At 48.4% G+C, this 20,066-nt stretch overlaps 1 protein-coding gene across 7 annotated transcripts in view; it reads left to right on the top strand.

Moving 5' to 3' along the window:
* The window catches only part of KIAA0556 (KIAA0556 ortholog), a 234,488-nt gene that overhangs the window by 52,276 nt on the left and 162,146 nt on the right, over positions 1–20,066 (top strand). For all 7 annotated transcript variants that reach the window (XM_009196201.4, XM_017953265.3, XM_009196203.4 and 4 more), the window contains one exon: positions 18,608–18,684. In XM_009196201.4, the coding sequence (XP_009194465.2) occupies positions 18,623–18,684 (62 nt within the window). In that variant the 5' untranslated portion in view covers positions 18,608–18,622. The remainder of the gene's footprint in view (positions 1–18,607; positions 18,685–20,066) is intronic.

Here is a 20,066-nt window from a genome sequence, read left to right as displayed (position 1 = left end):
ACGCGCCTTCCTTGTCCCTTCTGCTCTGTGCTCGCGTGCGTCTGCTGCCTTAGCACGCCGCCACTTTGCTTTGAGCACTCTCCCCTCCCCTCCACAATTAACCCGTTCATCCTTCAGGATTTGGTTCTGTTGTCTCCTACAGCCAAGCTTCACGTGCCCCCCTTTTAAAGCCACTCACGGCCCCCGCCTCCCCCACCTTCCGAGCGCTGATGTCATATATTTGGTAGGTCATTTGATTAAAATCTGTCTTCCTCACTAGACCACCAGCTCCATGAGGCTGGGGACATGCCCTGGCATGGATTAGGAGGAGTTTAGTAAATCTGGAAGAAGGTAGGAAAGAAGCGGGGTGAGGAAGGAGGAGGGAAAGGAACGCAGTTCCACATGGTCAGGGAGGGGACTGTGGTCAGAGGGAGTGAGCATTTACTGTCACCTTTAAATTCCTAGATGAACATTATCTCACATGGCAAAAATCTTGACTGCCATATGTGAGAGTAAATCCAGTTTGAGGCCCATGAACCCCACTGCACTGCCCTACACTTGACAGTGATATTTCAGCACCTGCCGTTAGCACAGACAGGCTTTGCTCTTAAGCACACCTGGGATGTCAGAAGCCAAGACTCTCTAGCCATCCCCTGGGATCAGCCAACAGGCTCTGATCACTCTCCACCCCAGCCCAAGACAGGCTCCTGGAGTCTCGGGGCATCTGCTTTTACACACACTGTTCTCTTCTGGCCCCTGTTCCACCCTCCCTCCCCCATTTTCCTGGCGAGCTCTTTACAATTCTGTGTCTTGTTTTCTCTTCTGCAAAGCCCCCCCAGCCCCGCCAGTAATCCCAGGCCCCCTCCACTCTACCCACTGCCCTTGTGGCACAGGTGCCTCCTCTTTTTTTTTTTTTTTTCAGATGGAGTTTCACTCTTGTTGCCCAGGCAGGAGTGCAGTGGGGCGATCTCGGCTTCCCACAACCTCCGCGTCCCGGATTCAAGCGATTCTCCTGCCTCAGCCTCCCGGGTAGCTGTGATTACAGGCACATACAACCACGCCCAGCTAATTTTTTGTATTTTTTTTTAGTAGAGACAGGGTTTCGCCGTGTTGGCTAGGCTGGTCTTGAACTCCTGACCTCAGGTGATCCACCCGCCTCAGCCTCCCAAAGTGCTGGGATTATAGGAGTGAGCCACCGCACCCAGCCTCAGGTGCCTCCTCTTGATAGCACCTGCCGCACTGCCCTGGAGCAATTGTTCCGTTTCCACCTCTCTACTCCACGTTCCTTGAGGCCAGGGATTTTTGTCTTCCTCCCTTTCCTTCTGTTCGTCCTCATTCTCTCCTTTCTGCAAATCCTTTATAAGCTCCTTGTACACACCAGGAACTGGGAGATAAGCAGTGAGCAAGCTGGCATTGTCCCTGCTCTCGTGGGTCTGGCATCCTGATGAGGGAGGCCATGTATAAATGAACAGAGATGCTTTCAGAGAGTGAGAGGTGCTACTGGGTGAGGAGGCAGACAGGGGCAGAGGTTGTTGGGAGAGGCCCCTAGAAGAAGGGATGCTACTAAACAAGCTTAGCCTTGAGCGAGGAGGGAAACATTGCAGGCAGGGGGAACAGCAAGGGCAATGACCTTACTTATTTACTTATTATAGAGATGGGGCAGGGGAAGGGGAGAGGGTGCTCTCGCGATATTTGCCAGTGTGACCTCGAACTCCTGGGCTCAAGTGATCCTCCCGCTTTGGCTTCCCAAAGTGCTGGGATTACAGGCATGAGCCACTGTGCCCGGCCGGCAATGACCTTGAGAAACAGCCAGAAGGACCACGTGGCTATTAGGATGAAGGTGGAAATGAGGTCAAGGAGGGTGGCAAGGCCAGATTACACTTGTCTGTCTATCTGTGGCCCTTGCCTGATGCCCAACCCGTAGGAGAAGCACAAGGAATATGTGTAGGATCAATAGGAAGGGAGTGCCCTCCCTTCTTCAGGGGGCCGGCGGCAGCCCTGGGGTGTGGGGGAATGAGCATCTGCTCAGACAGCCCTGCCTGCTGGGCTGGTGGTGATAGATGCCCTGTGTTGGGAGGTTCATTTCGTTAGAAGGAAAAGTTCTTGGATGGAAATCAGGTGGATGGAGGCAGAGATTGGCAGAGGGTGGCTGCCTCTCTCTTCCCATCAGGACCGGTGGCCAGTCCTGCAGGACTGAGAGGCTCTGACAGTCTCTAAAAGTGGCCCTAAATCAGTTCCACTAATAGCACCAGCCTGGGAGGGGGAAAGCAGCTTGCCTCTCTTCTCAATAATTAGAGGCTGTTTATGCTGCCCCAGGCCTGAGCCCCCTCCTGGGCTGTCCTCAGGCAAGGAGGGTAGGGGCAGCCTCAGCCCTTCTACCTGCAGGCCGTGTGGAAACCTTCTGAGCCTCCCTCAGCCCTTCTCAACCCAGGACTCGCTTAAAATGCAGTTGAGAGGATGTCAGGTCTGCCCCAAGCCCTCCAGTAGCTTCCCAGCCGCCTCAGCATCAGGCCAGAGTCTGCAAGGCCTGGCAGCCTCAAGGTCTGTCCCACCCCATCTCCTCCCACTCTCCTGCCTTGTTCACTCTGTTCTGGCCACACTGGCCTCTGAGTTCTTCCCCAAATGTGCTGAGCCTCCCGGCCTCTGCACTCATTGTTCCTGCCAACTAGAAGCCCCTTTTATCCCGATATCCTTGTAACTGCCCAACGGATTCATTCTGCCTGCTGCCCAGATACAGGCAATTTATCAAAACAGGGGACTTTAAACAGAAACAGAGTTTAATACATGTAGAGCCAGCTAGACAGCAGACCAGAGTTTTATGATTACTCAAATCAGCCTTCCTAAAAAGGTGGAGGCTAGAGTTTTTTGTTTGTTTGTTTGTTTGAAATGGCTTCTCTCTCTGTCGCCCAGGTTGGAGTGCAGTGGCGCGATCTCAGCTCACTGCAACCTCCTCCTCCTGGCTTCAAGTGATTCTCCTGCCTCAGCCTCCCGAGTAGCTGTGATTACAGGCGCTCACCACCATACCCGGCTACTTTTTGTATTTTTAGTAGAAACAGGGTTTCGCCATGTTGGCCAGGCTGGTCTCAAACTCCTGATCCCAAGTGATGTGCCCACCTTGGCTTCCCAAAGTGCTGGGATTACAGGCATGAGCCACTGTACCCAGCCCCCACCCACCCCCCCTCCTTTTTTTTTTTTAAAAGAGACAGCGTGTGTGGGGAGGGGCTCACTTTGTTGCCCAGGCTGCTATTGAACTCCTGGGCCCAAAGTGACCCTCTCACCTCTGCCTCCCAAAGTGCTGGGATTACAGGCATGAGCCACTGCACCCAGCTGAGGCCAGGGCTTTTCAAGGATAGTTTGGTGAGCAGGGAGCTAGGGTCTGGGTGCCCTCGAATGGTTGGAGGGTGCAATCATAGGGGTGTGGCTTGGGCCATCTGGTTGTCAGAAATGCAAAAGCCTGAAAAGACATCTCAGAAGGCCAGTCAGGATCCACAATCATGATCTGCTGGAGTCCTCGGGGAAGTTGCAAATCCAGTGGCCTCTGGAATGATGGCTGGCGATCGGTGAACTATGCCTACATTTCAGCAGAATTCAGGCCCCTTTCATCCTCCTCACCTGGTGGCCTTTCATTAGTTTTACAAAGGCGATTTAGTTTTGGGAAGGGCTATTATTATGTAAACGATAAACTAAATTTTCCCAAAGTTAGTTTGGCACACGCCCAGGAATGACCAAGGGCAATTTGGAGGTGAAAGGCAAGATAGAATTGGTTATGTTCAGAATGTTCTCTCTAGTATAATTTTTACAAAGGTGATTTTACCCTCAGGGTGCACCTCCCAAGAGAGGCCTTCTTGGAGCCCTGAACCCCACCACCCCCAACTGCAGTGAAGGAAAGAGGGAGCCCCGCCCCTTGCTCCTACACTCTTCTGCCCCTTCCTACTTTCTTCTTTTTTAGAGATGGCATCTCACTATGATGTTGCCCAGGTTGGTCTCCAACTTTTGGGTTCAAGTGATCTTCCCACCTTGGCCTCCCAAAGTTCTGAGATTACAGTGTTTCCCACTTCCTTTTTTTTTTTTTTTTTTTTTTTTTTGAGATAGAGTATTCCTCTGTTGCTTAGGCTGGAGTGCAATGGCACGATCTTGGCTCACTGCAACCTCCACCTCCCAGGTTCAAGCAATTCCCCTGCCTCAGACTCCTGAGTAGCTGGGATTATAGGCATGTGCCACCACGCCTGGCTAATTTTTGTATTTTTAGTAAAGACACGGTTTCACAACATTAGCCAGGCTTGTCTCAAACTCCTGACCTCAGGCGATCTGCCTGCCTCGGCCTCCCAAATTTTTGGGAATATAGATGTGAGCCACTGTGCCTGGCTGCCCTTCCCGCTTTCTATTCTCCATAGCACTTATTGTCAGGTAACATACAATATACTTTAATTTTAAAAACTGATGGATTGAAACAGGGTCTCACTCTGTCACCCAGGCTGGAGTAGAATGGTGCAGTCATAGTTCATTGCAGCCTCAATCTCCTGGGCTCAAGTGATCCTCTCGCCTCAGCCTCCCAAGTAGCTGGGACTACAGGCACATGCCATCATGCCTGGCTACTTTTTAAAATTGTTAGTAGAGATAGAGTCTCACTGTGTTACCCAGGCTGGTTTGAATTGCTGGACTCAAGCGATCCTCCCAACTCAGCCTCCGAAGTAGCTTGGACTGTAGGCACACACCACCACACCCAGCTACTTTAAAAAAGTTTTAGTACAGACAGTGTCTCACTGTGTTGCCCAGGCTGGTCTTGAGCTCCTAAGCGCAAGTGATCCTCCTGCCTCAGCCTCCCAAAGTGGTGGGATTACACGTGTGAGCCACTGCACTTGGCTGTTTTACTTTTTTGTAAATCATCTGATTCCTTTTGCTAGAATGTGAACTCTGTGGTAGTAGAGACTTTGCTGGGCTCACTGTTGTATCTCCAGAGGCTAGTTCAGGGCCCAGCCAGAGGAAGTGTTCAGCCAATACTGAAGAAACGCATCATTGTGTGAAATAAAGTCAATGCCACCTACCTCCCAGGGTTGTATGAATGTGGAAATTCTGGCTCTGTGTTTTCCACTGTGCATTTTGCCTACCTCTGCCACCTTGTAGTAGGTGGCAAGTAAACATTTTCTCTTTTAGTAGGTCTGTATTTATGTCTACAGTTACCTTCTGGCAAGCAATAATTATTTTCCATTTATGGCATTAATATAAACTTTCCTTTTTAAAGTAAACTCATTCAAGTTTTTTGTTTCTTTGTTGGTTGGTTTGTTTTTGAGATGGAGTCTCGTTCTGTCACCCAGGCTGGAGTGCAGTGGCATGACCTCAGCTCACTGCAACCTCTGCCTCCTGGGTTCAAGCAATTCTCCTGCCTCCACCTCCTGAGTAGCTGGAATTACAGGCATGTGCCACCATGCCCAGCTATTTTTTTGTATTTTTGTTTTAAATAGAGATAGGGTTTCACTGTGTTGGCCAGGCTGGTCTCAAACTCCTGACCTCAAGTGATCCACCCGCCTTGGCCTCCCAAAGTGCTGGGATTACAGGCATGAGCCACCACACCCAACCTCAAGATTTTTTAAGTCTTCTGTATTTGTGAATCTGAAAGATAATTGATAACACCTTACAATTTTAGAAGAAAACTTTTCTGAGAATAAAAGAAATGCTCGTTGTTTTCCGCTGGACATGGATTGAAAATGATGTTTTAGATAGCTATGTAAGAAAAACATTTTTATAAAAATACACCATAACTGTGTCCTGCGGTCGTAGATTCTGGATCTGCCTTGATAGTCTATAAAACCTGAGACTAAGTATAAAATCTCAAGGTACGTATTGGTAGCGATAAAGAATAGTACATAGCAGGTAGGGTAGTAATAAATGTAACTGTAAGGTATTGGAAAAATAGCCCAAACGCTCCCTTTGATTATCCATCTGGTGTGTGCATAGGATGTAATATTTTGATAGGACACCTACTCCAGGGCGTGAGAAACTGCAGTGTTTTGTGCTGTTTCATTCCACCTCTAGGGGGCAGTATCAACCGTTGCTTTAGGTCTTTGTTGCTTGGCTTCTGCTGGCGTGATGGAAGCATTGATTGCAGAGTATTTATTGCTCTTTTTTTGAGGATGGGAATATAACCGATGTGTTAGCAAATGCAGTCAAAAGTAGGCTCAGGCCAGTGCGGTGGCTCACGCCTGTAATCCCAACACTTTGGGAGGCCAAGGAGGGTGGATTGCTTGAGTTCAGGAGTTCAAGACTAGCCTGGTCAACATGACAAAACCCTGTCTCTACTAAAAATACAAAAATTAGCTGGGCGTGGTGGTGGACGCCTGTAGTCCCAGCTACTGGGGAGGCTGAGGCAGGAGAATTGCTTGAACCTGGGAGGTGGAGGTTGCAGTGAACTGAAATCAAGCCACTGCACTCCAGCCTGGGCAACAGAGTGAGACTCTGTCTCAAAAAAAAAAGAAAAAAAAGAAAAAAACAGCAGGCTCAGATGCTTTCTCATTTAACTCATATACACTGAGGACGGGCTACACAGCGCTGGGACACGCAGACTGCCCCAGTGAGTGGGTCTGAGCGCTTGGGGTGGGTTTTGAAAGAAGGCTATGAGTTTTGTACTGTAAGATACATTTGAATCATCTCTTCTTGTGGGCTTGGGGCCACTGGAGCATGCATCAAGGTATCATTTAGTCCTCTATGAAATGCTTCTCTGAGCCCTTAGACATGGCAGGGACTTTGGATTCAGACACCGTCTAGTATTTGTTCTACCACTGTACCTCCCAGTACCTACTTGGGTATAAATCTCTCTCATACACATACACATGCACACACTTCAAACTGACCCAAGGAAAGAAAGGGATGTATTCACTCAAGTGACTAAAAGGTTAGTGCTGGCTTCGGGCATGGCTGGATATGGTGGATTAACCACCATTAAAGGATCTGGTTGCTGTCTGGCCTCTCACTGTCCTCCATTCTGCTGTCTCTACATTGGTGTCATCACTCTTGGACAGATTTTTGTAACTTTTTTTATTTTTGTAGAAGTGGGATCTCACTATGTTGCCCCGGCTGGCCTCAAACTCCTGGGCTCAAGTGATCCTCCCACCTCAGCCTCCCAAAGTGCTGGGATTATAGGCATGAGCCACCATGCCTGGCATCTTGGGCAGATTTTTTCATGGAACATTTAAGGATGCTCATAATGGTGAACCTAAGAAGTTGGTAAAATGACTCCTTCCTTTGTGTGTGAAGAAATGACATCTTCCTTCCTTCCTTAGTAGCCCTGGCTCATATCAACTAATAATTGTGAAGGAGGAGAGATAAGGACTTTTCCAGGAGGGTCCTTGGGAGGCATAGCTTGGGAAGCACACCTAGCCCTGAACCATCACGTGGCCGGGGAGATGGAATGCACCGGCCAGGCCTGCGGCACGTGCTTTCCCTTGCAGCACTGGGAGTGTTATTTCCACCCACTCCACGTGGACTGAGAGTGGACGAAAGGCAGTTTCCTAGAGAAAAATCAAGGTGTTATACCCAGAACAGGAATGGATGCTGGCCCCACATAAACAAGGGTTGTCTGCTATCTCCACTTAGAGGCTCTGATACCTTCAGGCAATTTGCTTCAGCTTTCAAGGCCTCCGTTTCCTCCTCTGTAAAATGGGCATAATGATCTTAGAGCATAGGATTGCTGCATGCGTTAAATAAGCACCCACAGACAGCATTGATAAACGGCAGTAAAGGATGCCTGAAAAGCTGGACCCCAGTAACTTCAAGCATCAGCTTGTCACCCATAACTCATCCCTTAGTTAGGATGTGGAGCCTACAGGGAGGCAGCAGGGGATCAAGTGACTTGGGGATGTGGAAGAGCTCTGTGACCCCGGACAGTCAGTGTCTTCTTTTTTTTTAATTTTTATTATTTTTTGAGAAGGAATCTCACTCTGTCAGCCAGGCTGGAGTGCAGTGGCACGATCTTGGCTCACCACAACCTCGGTCTCCTGGGTTCAAGCCATTCTCCTGCCTCAGCCTCCCAAATAGCTGGGATTATAGTCCTGCATGGCGCTAACCACCATGCCCAGCTAATTTTTATATTTTCAGTGGAGAGAGGGTTTCACCACGTTGGCCAGACTGGCCTTGAACTCCTGGCCTGAAGTGGTCCACTCGCCTCCCAAAGTGCTGGGATTATAGGTGTGAGCCACTGCGCCCGGCCACAAATAGTGGCTTCATGGTCTCAGTGTTATCCCATCTAAGTGATGGTTCTCTGGTGGGATCTGCAGTCAGCAAGGTTGGGTATCTGACATTCTCAAGCCCTAGAAACCAACACTACACTCTCAGCTGCTCCTGAATGCAGCTCAGGCTTCTGTATTCACTAAATCAGCCCCATTGAGGAGAATTCCAGTACGCTGGCCTCAGAGGAATACGTGATCCTTGAAATATGGACTCTGTCTTTAAGTATAACTGATTCTTGGCATTTCATTCCAGTTCCAGTTTTTTTTCCCCTAGAGAAAATGAATAACATGGCCGTTGGTAAAATTCCTTTTTTTTTTTTTCCTGAGACAGTGTGTTGCTCTGTCACCCAGGTTGGAGTGCTGTGGTGCAGTCTTAGCTCACTACAGCTTCAACCTCCTGGACTCAAGCCATTCTCCCACCTCAGCCTCCCAAGTAGCTGGGACTACAGGTGCACGCCACCATGCCTGATTAATCTTTTTTTTTTTGTATTTTCATAGAGATGGGGTCCTGCTGTGTTGCCCAGGCTGATCTCAAACCACAGTCCTAACTTCTCCCTTACCTCTACAGTGCCTAACTCTTGGTAGGAATTTTTTTTTTTTCCTTAGAGAAAGGGTCTCGCTCTGTTGCCCAGGCTGGAGTGTGGTGGCACGGCCATAGCTCACTGTAGCCTTGAGTTCCTGGGCTCAAACTGTCCTCCCACCTCAGCCTCCCAAGTAGCTGGGACTACAGCCTCACACCACCATACCCAGCTAATTTTTAAAAAACATTTTTGTAGAGACAGCCCTTGATAAAATTCTGTGCCTTCTCCAGGGCCAGCACTGGGGATAAAGATAAGGGTACCAATAAGGACATTGAGACTCTGCTTTTGTGTCACATCCAAACTCCTTGGACCCTCTGCTGTAGGTCACTTGTGCCTTCTCAGCACCCAGCACTCTAGCCAATTCTTGATTCCCCCTTACCCCCCTGCAACCTCCACATCCTAACCAAGGGATCATTTATGGGTGACAAGCCAATGCTTCGGGTGACTGGGGTGCAGCTTTTCAGGCATCCTCTGGCCCGTGCGTGAACATTTCATGTTTCTTCACACCTCCAAACCTTTGTTCATGCTGGTCCTGTTGCTTGGAAGGCCCTTCCCTTTTCTTGTTGCCCAGGTAACGTTTCAACTTTCAGATCCCCGCTTCAATGTGTCCTCATGGATTCATTCACTCAACAGTTTCATTGGAATGCACAATGAACAAAATAGAGAAAGCTCTCTGCCTTCATAGAATTCTCATTCTAGTGCAAGGACACCCCAATACATAAAAGGTATAATAAGTAAGATAAATTAGACATGTGTTAGTGCAGGGAGGGATGCAGGAGATGGGGCGTGCAGTGTGTGCACAGTTTGCAAGTTTCACTATGATGGTCAGGGGAGACGTCACTGAGAAGGGAGGATCTGTGTTAAGTCTTTTTTTTTTTTTTTTTTTTTTTTGAGATGGAGTCTTACTCTGTCGCCCAGGCTGGAGTACAGTGGCGTGATCACTGCAACCTCCACCTCCCAGGTTCAAGTGATTCTCCTGCCTCAGCCTACTGCGTAGCTGGGATTACAAGCATGTACCACCATGCCCAGCTAATTTTTGTATTTTTAGTAGAGATGAGGTTTCACCATGTTGGCCAGTGGGTTAAGTCTTGAAGGAGGTGAGGAATGTGGGCATTTTCCTGAGAGAAGAGCATTCCACATGGAAGGGATGGGGCCTGAGGAATGGGGGGTGTTGAGGACACTGTAGTGAGAAGGAGGGGCGCAGTGGTGAGAGGTGGCTCAGAGATGGGGGTTGAGGCCTAGAGTGCAGGGCCTCATGGCCACTGGGATGGCCTTACCCTTGACTCTGAGTGGGACAGGAACCCCCTTGGGGTGCTAGCAGAAGAGTGATATGATTCCACTCACCTCTCATCAGGCCCCCTGGGTGACAGCAGGGAGAACAGAAGGCAGGGAGGAGGCAGGCACAGGAGTCCAGTCTGGGCCCAGACCAGCCTGGGAGGGGAAAACCGGGAGAAGGGGTCGGATTTTGGATACGCAGTAGTTTTCCTGTGGAGCTGATGGGTTAGATGCGTGTGGGATGGGAGACAGAGTGGGGCTTTGAAGATGACTCCAAGGATTGGAGAGACCTTCCTGGGGATCTAATTCAGACACTTGGCATTGCATTTTGTGTATTTTATTAGAATTCTCTCCTTTGGGAGGGGCCCAGGTGCCTTTGATAGTCTGATGAAAGTTACGGGTTCTTCCAAGAACACCCTTGTGCATGCAATTAAATGGGTGTTCTCAGGACCCCCGCAGGGATCCCTAGACAGTGTGTGGTTGCTTGACTGGCTGCAGTTGCAGCCCACTTTTGTACAACGTCAGGGGGCACGATTCACACTGCACACATGATTGGGAGCTGTTCAGTCCAGCAGCCCTAACCAACAACCAGCAGTTGATTACAGTTGTGAAAGGAAAATAAATCTTGAGGCCCCCAAATCACTAAACTAGAGGGAAAAGTTAACCTGGGAACTGCTTAGAGCAAACCTGCCTCCCATTCTCCTCAAAGTCACCCCTCTGCTCACTGAGATGAATGCATATCTGATTGCCTCCTTTGGAGAGGCTAATCAGAAACTCAAAAGAATGCAACCATTTGTCTCTTATCTACCTGTGACCGGGAAGCCCTCTCTCTGCTTCCAGTCGTCCCACCTTTGCTTCAAGTTGTCCCACCTTTTTCGGACCGAACCAATGTTCATCTTACATATGTTGATTGACATCTCACGTCTCCCTAAAATGTACAAAACCAAACTGTGCTCTGGCCACCTTGGGCAAATGTCGTCAGGACCTCCTGAGACTGCGTCATGGGTGCGCATCCTCAACTTTGGCAAAATAAACTTTCTCAATTAACTGAGACCTATCTCAGCTATTGGGGGTTCACAGAGTCTACACAGGCAAGTTGGTATCTGAATCTACACTGGGTCAGAGCTTTTGTTAAGCCCTGATCGCATATGCAAAGGGGCCAGCCACACAGTAAGCCCTTGATAAATGTTTGCTGAAAAACTGAAGAGGAACTTGGCGTTTTTTCAGGGTTCTCACACCTTTGCTGGATGCCTTAAGTATTCATACACCCCTTTTGTAGGCAAGGAAGTAAAGCCTCAGCACAACGAGGGTTAACTAACTTAGGCACGAAAAGGGGTAGAATCTTGCCTGGCGCATAGTAAGTGCTAAGTCAACCTTGGCAATTGTCGTCATAGAGCTGGACAGCGGTGAAGCCAGGATTGGAGCCCAGGCCTCCAGGCACTCAGGCGAAACTCCATCTCCTTCCCTGTTCCATGGGTCTGCCCTCCAGGAATTTATAATCTGATTGGGGAGCCAAGATGAGCGAGAAAGAAAATAATCCCAAATTACTTCCACTTTAATCCTAGTTTATCCACATAGCAGCCCTGTGAGGTAGACCTTATCGGTATCCCCCATTTGCAGACAAGGAAACTGAGGCTCAGATGAGATAAACAGCAGAGTTCAGGGCTCACACCCAGGTCTCCAAATCCCCTGATAATTAGTGAGTAGTATATATAGTTAAATGCTAACACCTTAGCACTTAATTATATCAGATTTCACACTGTATTGAATATAATTTAATACTAATTTCAGGCTTTCAGAAGGAACTGAAGTGAGTGGGGTGGGGAGAATGGCAAGGGAAGCCTTCATGGGGACTTTGGGAACTGAGCTGGCCCTTGGAGAGTCTGGGAGTGGAGACTGGAGGGTGCTGGGGTGAGTTTCTGGAAAAGGAAATAGAATGATTAAGACATCAAGTTAGGAGTGAGAATGGGGTGGGGTGGGACTCGGATGGTTCTGTTTTGGAAATGGAGTTCCATAAATGCACTTATAACTAATGTTCATTGAGAATTTTGTAAGTGCCAGGTACTGTGCTAAATCCTTTCCACTGTTATTGCATCCAATTCACTTAACCCTGTGAGGGAAAGAAAAGTTCCACCAGACAACAGGTACAGGCATCACTCCATCTTATAGGTAAAGAAACTAAGTGGCAACCTTGTGTCATGGAACCGGCTGGACTCCAGAGCCCTTGTACCTCCCAGCTCGAGTTCAGAGACCATCTGACTGGAGGTGGGGGTGTTGTGAATGGTGGGAAATAAAGTTGGCTAGTTTAGGGCCTTGCTACCCAAAGTATGGGCCATGGGCATTACCTGGGAGCTCATTAGAAATGCAGACTTGGGGCCAGGTGTGGAGGCTCACACCTGTAATCCCAGTACTTTGGGAGGCCGAGGTGGGTGGATCACCTGAGGTCAGGAGTTTGAGATCAGCCTGGCCAACATGGTGAAACCCCGTCTCTACTAAAAATACAAAAATTATCCAGGCATGGTGGTGCGTGCCTGTAATCCCAGCTAGTTGGAAGGCCAAGACAGAAGAATCGCTTGAACCCAGGAGGCGGAGGTTTCCGTGAGCCATGATCACACCACTGAACTCCAGCCTGGGCAACAGAACAAGATTCCTTCTCAAAAAGAAAAAAAAAAGGAAATGCAGACTTGGGTACTTCCCAGTCCTACTGAATCTGCATTTCAAAGCAGGCATGGTGCTACATGCCTGTAGTCCCAGCTACTCAGGAGGCTGAAGTGGGAGGATCACTTGAGGCCAGGAGTTTGAGACTAGCCTGGGCAGCATAGTGAGACCCTGTCTCCAAAAAAAAAAAAAAGAATCTGGGGCATGGTGGCACACAGGCACACGCCTGTAATCTAAGAACTTTGGGAGGCTGAGGCAAGTGGATCACTGGAGCTCAGGAGTGCGAGACCAGCCTGGGCAACATGACAAAACCACGTCTCTACAAAAAATACAAAAGAAAAAAAAGAAAAAAACATTAGCCAGCCATGTGTTGTCACCTGCCTGTAGTCCCAGCTACTCAGGAGGCTTGAGCCCAGGAAGTTGAGGTTGCGGTAAGCTGAAATTGCTCTGCACTCCAGCCTGGGAGACAGAGTGAGACCCTGTCTCAAAAAGGAAAAAAAAAAAAAAAAAAAAAATCTGCATTTCACCACGATCCCTAGGTGATTTGTAGGCACATCAGCATTTAAGAAGTGGAGATGGATGGATGTTTCAGTTCCTCGAGTCTTTCTGATGACATCTCCCTCCTGGCAAAGGAGGATCGATGCATTCCCTGGAGAGTTTGAGGTGAAAGCCCAGGGCAGCCAGCAAAAGCTGAGATTTCTTTGAAGTCCCATATTTCATCTAAAAATGTCATCCACTGTTTCATTCCATACCCATAATATATCCACGGTCATTTTAATGTTTCAAAATGGTTATGTAAATTGCCATGGAGCAGCATCTGTGTTCTGGGAAGATGCATGGGAGGGTTTCCTTGTATCTTAAATGGGGTAATAATCACTACTTCAAGGGCTTCTGTGAAGATCAAAGGAGAATCGTGTCTATGGAAATGCTGGATAAACTGTTTGCGCCATTTATGTGTTATTATTCCGGAAGAAGGCGAGAATCCTCCCCAGACCCACTCTCATAAAAACCCAGTTCTCCCGAGGGCTGAGGCCTCCTGTGCTTTTCTTGCACTCGGGATGAGGCAGGACTCAGGCCCAGGGGAGAACAGAGTAGTGTCTGTAGGCACCTCCAGAAGCCAGGAAAGCTAGTTTGTTTTTTGTTGTTTCTCGGGTGTTTTAGAGAGACAGGGTCTCACCCTGTTGCACCAGCTGCAGTGCAGTGACACAGTTATAGCTCACTGTAACCTTGAACTCCTGGACTCAAGCACCCCTCCCACCTCAGCCTTCCACATAGCTAGGACTACAGGCATGCACCACCACACCAGCTTTTTTTTTTTTTTTTTTCCAAGACAGAGTCTTGCTGTGTTGCCCAGGCTGGAGTACAGTGGCGCTATCTCAGCTCACTGCAGCTTCCGACCCCCGGGTTCAAGCGATTCTCCTGCCTCAGCCTCCGAAGTAGCTGGAATTACAAGTGCCCGCCACCTCACCTGGCTAATTTTTTGTATTTTTAGTTGAGATGGGGTTTTACCATGTTGACCAGGCCGGTCTTACACTCCTGACCTCAGGTGATCCACCCACCTCAGCCTCCCAAAGTGCTGGGATTACAAGGGTCAGCCACCATGCCTGGCCATACCCTGCTATTTTTTATTTTTTATTTTTAAGAGACAGGGTCTTGCTATGTTGCCCAGACTGGTCTCAAACTACTGGCCTAAAGCAATCTTCCCGCGTCAGCCACCCAGAGCACTGGGATTACACGTGTGGGCATGCCCAGCCTTGTTTTTTGTTTTTGTTTTTGTTTTTTATTTCTTATAATTTCATTGTATCACCCTTTCTTATTATTGCTTACTTCGTGATTGGCCAACTTAGCCAGAAGGAAAGCCCCAGTGAAACTCAGAGGTTGTAGAGATGTCAGAATAGGATGCATGAGGGTACAGCATCCTGTTCCTGGGTGGGTCTAGAGAGAGGGAAGTCAGGAAGGGAAAGTAGAGGCTCCGGAGCAAGAGGGAAGCAGATGGCAACAACCTGGGGCCCTACAGGAAGCAGGAGGAGAAAGGGCATCAGGGTGTTAGCCCTGGACTAGGCATGACTGGGCTGCACATCCGGCTCTTTTCCTCGAAATTGGAGGCAGAAGTGAAGACGGGAGGGAGAAAAACCCAAGACTGGTGAAATGGAGATGCAGGCAGCCACTGACCTTCCACAATTGAGGGCACAGGGTGAAGGCTAGCTAGAGAAGGCACAGGCAGAAAGCTGCATGGGAAGAGCAGCTCATTCAGCACTACAGATGCAGAGGAAGAGAATTTGGCAAGTAGGACGTTTTTTAGAAACGGGGTCTCACTCTGTTGCCCAGGCTGCAGTGCAGTAGTGCAATCATAGCTGACTGTAATCTTGAACTCCTAGACTCAAACCATCCTCTCCTGCCTCAGCCTCCCGAGCAGCCGGGACTACAGGCTTGCCACCACACCCAGCTATTTTTTTTTTTTTTTAAAGAAATGGAGAGGGAATCTTTTTTATTATTTATTTATTTATTTATTTATTTATTTATTTATTTATTTTTTGAGACAGTCTCATTCTGTTGCCCAGGCTGGAATGCAATGGCACGATCTCAACTCACTGCAACCTCCACCTCCTGGGTTCAAGCGATTCTCCTGCCTCATCCTCCCAAATAGCTGGGACTACAGATGCACACCACCACACCTGACTAATTTTTTGTATTTTTAGTAGAAAGGGGGTTTCACCATGTTAGCCGGATGGTCTTGATCTCCTGACCTCGTGATCCGCCTGCCTCAGGCTCCCAAAGTGCTGGGATTACAGGCGTGGGCCACTGTGCCCGGCCTGGAGTGGGAATCTTAATGATTATCATGAGGATGAGAGCGAGAGGAAAGGAATGCCCATCATTCTCAACTTGGGGTGGCATGATGGGTGATTAGTTTCCCGTGCCTCAGAGCAATTGGAAAGGTTGGAGAGAAGACCTATTACATTAAGTTAAGGTGGTCCTGGGTCTCTCTTGGGTAGAATTCTAACAAAATAATGGGGCTAAAGCCAAATTTGAAAAGTTAAGAAGAGAATGACAGAGATTTCTATTTTTCTCTCTCTTTCCTTCCCAGGAGAAGCATTAAGGTTCCCACACAAACTGCACTTCTGATACAAATGCCCTACTTGCCATTTAAAACTTAATCCCCATAACTTGCTATAACTTGGGACCAGTGCCAAGCTGATATTGTACTGTTAATCCTCCCCTTGACAACAAAGTTAAAAAACAGCAAATTGCCCAGGTGCGGTGGCTCGCGCCTGTAGTCCCAACACATTGAGAGGCCAAGGCGGGAGGACCACCTGAAGTCAGGAGTTCAAGACCAGACTGGCCAACATGGCAAAACCCTGTCTGTACTAAAAATACAAAAATTAGCTGGGTGTGGTGGCACACACCTGTGATGTCAGCTACTCAGGAGGCTGAGGCAGGAGATCTGGGAGGTGGAGGTTGCAGTGAGCCAAGATTGTGCCAGTGCACTTCAGTCTGGGCCACAGAGCAAGGCTCCATTTCAAAGAAAAAAAGGAAAAGAAAAAGAAACAGCAAATTGCAAAGCATTGTTTATTGTATGATCCCATTTTTGTTTTAAAGAGTATATGAGGTCTGGCGCAGTGGCTAATGCTTATAATCCCAGCATTTTGGGAGGCCAAGGCAGGCAGATTACATGAGACCAGGAGTTAAGAGACCAGCCTGGCCAACATGGTGAAACCCTGTCTCTACTAAAAATACAAAAATTAGCTGGGCATGGTGGCAGGTGACTGTAGTCCCAGCTACTTGGGAGTCTGAGGCAGGAGAATTGCTTGAACCTGGGAGATGGAGGTTTCAGTGAGCTGAGATCACGCCACTGCACTCCAGCCTGGGTGACAGAGTAGGACTCTGTCTCGAAAAAAAAAACCAAGAAAAAAAAAAACCCAACAAAAAAACAAACAAAAGAAATAGAAGAGTATATGGGGCTGGGGGCAGTGGCTCATGCCTGTAATCCCAGCACTTTGAGAGGCCAAGGCAGGAGGATCACTTGAGCCCAGGAGTTAGAGACCAGCCTGTGCAACATAGTGAGATGCCATCTCTACTAAAAAAAAAAAAAAAAAAAGCTTTTTAAAGAGTGTATATGTAGATATGTATCTTTGTATATTATGAACAAAGAAAAACACCGGAGGAAGATATACATATCAAATTACAATAGCAGTTTTACTGGTGCATGCATACATCACTTGAAATAGGTGTAGTTTATTATACATTACTCTCCCCCAGCCATAATAAATTAGACCAGGGATTATCTCTGATGGTCAGATTATAGTGTGTTACTTAAAATTCTTTTGTCTGCAAATGACAGAAACTCAGTTGAAACTTCTAAGGCAATAACTGAATTGTCCAGATACTTCTTTAGGCATAGGTGAATCCAGGGACTCAAATTATGTCATTAAGAATCTGCCTCTGCATCTCTTGGATCTGCTGTCTTTTTTATCAGCTTCACTCTCAGGCAGGTCCAGGCCTGCATCTCACTGGCACAGCATTCAAATGGGAAGAGAGCAGCTCTTTTTCCAAGGGTATTAGCAAAGTCCCGAGGCTGACTCGGGTCTTGGTTCACCCCTAAAGTGGTAAATCACTGTGACTGGGGGAAGCCCTATGTTGATTGGCAAGGCCAAGGTCATGTGAACCAAGCGAAGAACAAAGTCACTTTCAAGGTCATCTAAGGAAGCCAGTGAAGTGCAAGAAGGGGCTGAGCAGTTCCCCAAAGGAAACCCAGGGTCCCATTGGCAGAAGAGGAGACACAGAACCACAGATGTCCACTCCAAGAGGGACTCCAGTCTGGGTCATAGATTTCTGTAACGACTGCATTGTTTATAATTAACATATATTTCTCTTGAAATGACAAGGGGAAAATAAGATTCCCCTCCCCTTTTTGTTCTTTGAGACACTCTGTTGCCCAGGCCGGAGTGCAGTGGTGCAATCATGGCTCACTGCAGCTCTAACTTCCCAGACTCAGGCAGTCCTCCCCCTTCAGCCCCCCAAGTAGCTGGGACCACAGGCATGCACCACCGATGCCTGGCTAATTTTTAAATTATTTGTAGAAATAAGGTCTCCCTAGGTTCCCCAGGCTAGTCTGGAACTCCTGGGCTCCAGCAATCGTCTCACCTCAGCCTCCCAAAGTGCTAGTTTTTTGTTTTTTTTTTTTGAGACGGAGTCTCACTGTGTCTCCCAGGCTGGAGTGCAGTGGCGCGATCTCGGCTCACTGCAAGCTCCGCCCCCCGGGTTCACGCCATTCTCCCGCCTCAGCCTCCCAAGTAGCTGGGACTACAGGCGCCCACTACCGCGCCCGGCTAGTTTTTTGTATTTTTAGTAGAGACGGGGTTTCACCATGTTAGCCAGGATAGTCTCGATCTCCTGACCTTGTGATCCACCCGCCTCGGCCTCCCAAAGTGCTGGAATTACAGGCTTGAGCCACCGCGCCCGGCCCCAAAGTGCTAGTTTTACAGGCATGAGCCACTGTGCCTGTCCAAGATCCCCTTTTAAACAACTGATTTGGGTTGCATCTGGTTATGACAATTAAGATAACTAAATAATGAGTGTTGAGAAAACAGTACAGCCCAAATCATGTCAGAGCCCTTGATCTTAGAGGGCATGGGAGGAATGAAGAGCAGTGAGAGGTGAGAACTGACCTTCTCCTTTTCATAGACAATTAAAGGTGTGTACGCCTAAGACCCATGGGACCATCAGACAATCTCTGGGGCTCTGGGTCGCTGGAGCGATGCGCCGGGGGAGCTGGGCCTTCGTCAAGGTCAGCCTCCGCCTCTCAGCCTCCTGTGCCGGTGTGTGCCGCACCTGCGCTCTCAGTCAGCGATTCCCTGCATTCCGATATCACACTGCTCTGTTTCTTCATTTCAGGGTTACGCTAAGGACATGGTGACAGACTTTGATGAGAAACATGATGAGTATTTAATATTGCTTCAGCAGAGGAACCGGTAAGAGAAGCCGCTCGACGGCAGCCCTTGATATTAGCCAAGTAAAAATCTATTTAGATTTATTAACAGCAGGCAGGCCCTGCCTCACATAGGAATGGGATGCAGAGTCCCCCTCCACTCAGAGGCTTAGAATATTATCTGCAACCCCAGCTCCTATTTCTCCATTCACTGATTTAATTGCATCTTTTGACTGAGCTGTAGCAAACTGTTCGATGTGTAAGTACCGCCTCTTCCCTCCCAGCTCCTGTTCTGGGAGAAGATAAGGTTGTCAAAAAAAAGCTCGAATTTGGCAGGGCTTGTGCAAGAACCACCTGAAGAGCCCAGTCTGTGATCGCACAGGCTTTGACAATCCCTGAAATCTGAGCCTATAATCATGTCGTGTTATGCAAAAATGGAGTCATTTGACATTGGTGTTTGAAGTTGGTCGATAAGTCATTTGAAGTTAAAGTAGGACTGATTTTGTCTCTGGAGTGCTGGTTCTTAAAAAAGCTTGCAGTAGGTCCAGTGTGTAGCAATCAAGGTCAAAGCATCATAGTCTGGTTTGAAAGAGGCATCATTCCTCGGTTCTTTCGTAGGGCTGAGGAAGTTCATTTTCAGTTCATCGCAGTTTGTCTTCAGGCCTCAAACCTTGCGATAAGCTGGAGATTTGCGAATTCAGATTCTAGGGATGGCCAGGCAGTGAGTGGAGCCGGCTCAGTGGGCCAGTGGGTACCTGGAGCTCCTGTCTCCAAGCTGCTCAGCCCAGGCCAGCTGTCTGTGAGACCACAGTTCCCCCAGGTCCTGATCCTCCCAAGTCTGCCAGAGTAGCTGGAGATCTGGATTTGGTCTGTGAAATCTCCTGACTTTTAAAATGTTGGTAATGAATTCAAATTAAAGCACAAAGCAAACAGAAAAACAATGCAGGCCCACAGAACTGGTGGGAGGAGGGGGAAGAAAGGGGGATGGGTACGAATGTGGGCCTCTGTGTTATGGGAGTGGGCTTAGGGTCTCGCAGACAACAAAGTCTGGGATAGGGAGGTATCATCCTGCATGTGACTTCAGCTCTGGTCTCACTGACTGGACTCGGTGTTATCAATAGGGGCTCTGGTGGCATGTTGCATGGAACAAGTTTTTGTAATCTTATGAATTGCAGGAGTTTAGCGTCCCTACCCACCAGCCCCTTTACTACATTTCATTAAGACCCTAAATTCCACCTATGACAGCACCCACCCACTTTCCAGACACCCACCCACTGAGGCAGCACCACCCCTGGTGGAGATCTTCTGAACAGACAGTCTATCCAGGGCCAGCCAGAAACACCACAACAGCGTCCTCTGTGCCCAGCAGCTCTGCGCTCATCCGCCTCCATCCCCACATCAGCCTCAAACTAGAACAGCGAAGGC

Source organism: Papio anubis, chromosome 18 (assembly GCF_008728515.1).
Source record: "Papio anubis isolate 15944 chromosome 18, Panubis1.0, whole genome shotgun sequence".
Classification (NCBI taxonomy): domain Eukaryota; kingdom Metazoa; phylum Chordata; class Mammalia; order Primates; family Cercopithecidae; genus Papio; species Papio anubis.
This window is presented reverse-complemented; position numbering and strand designations above follow the sequence as displayed.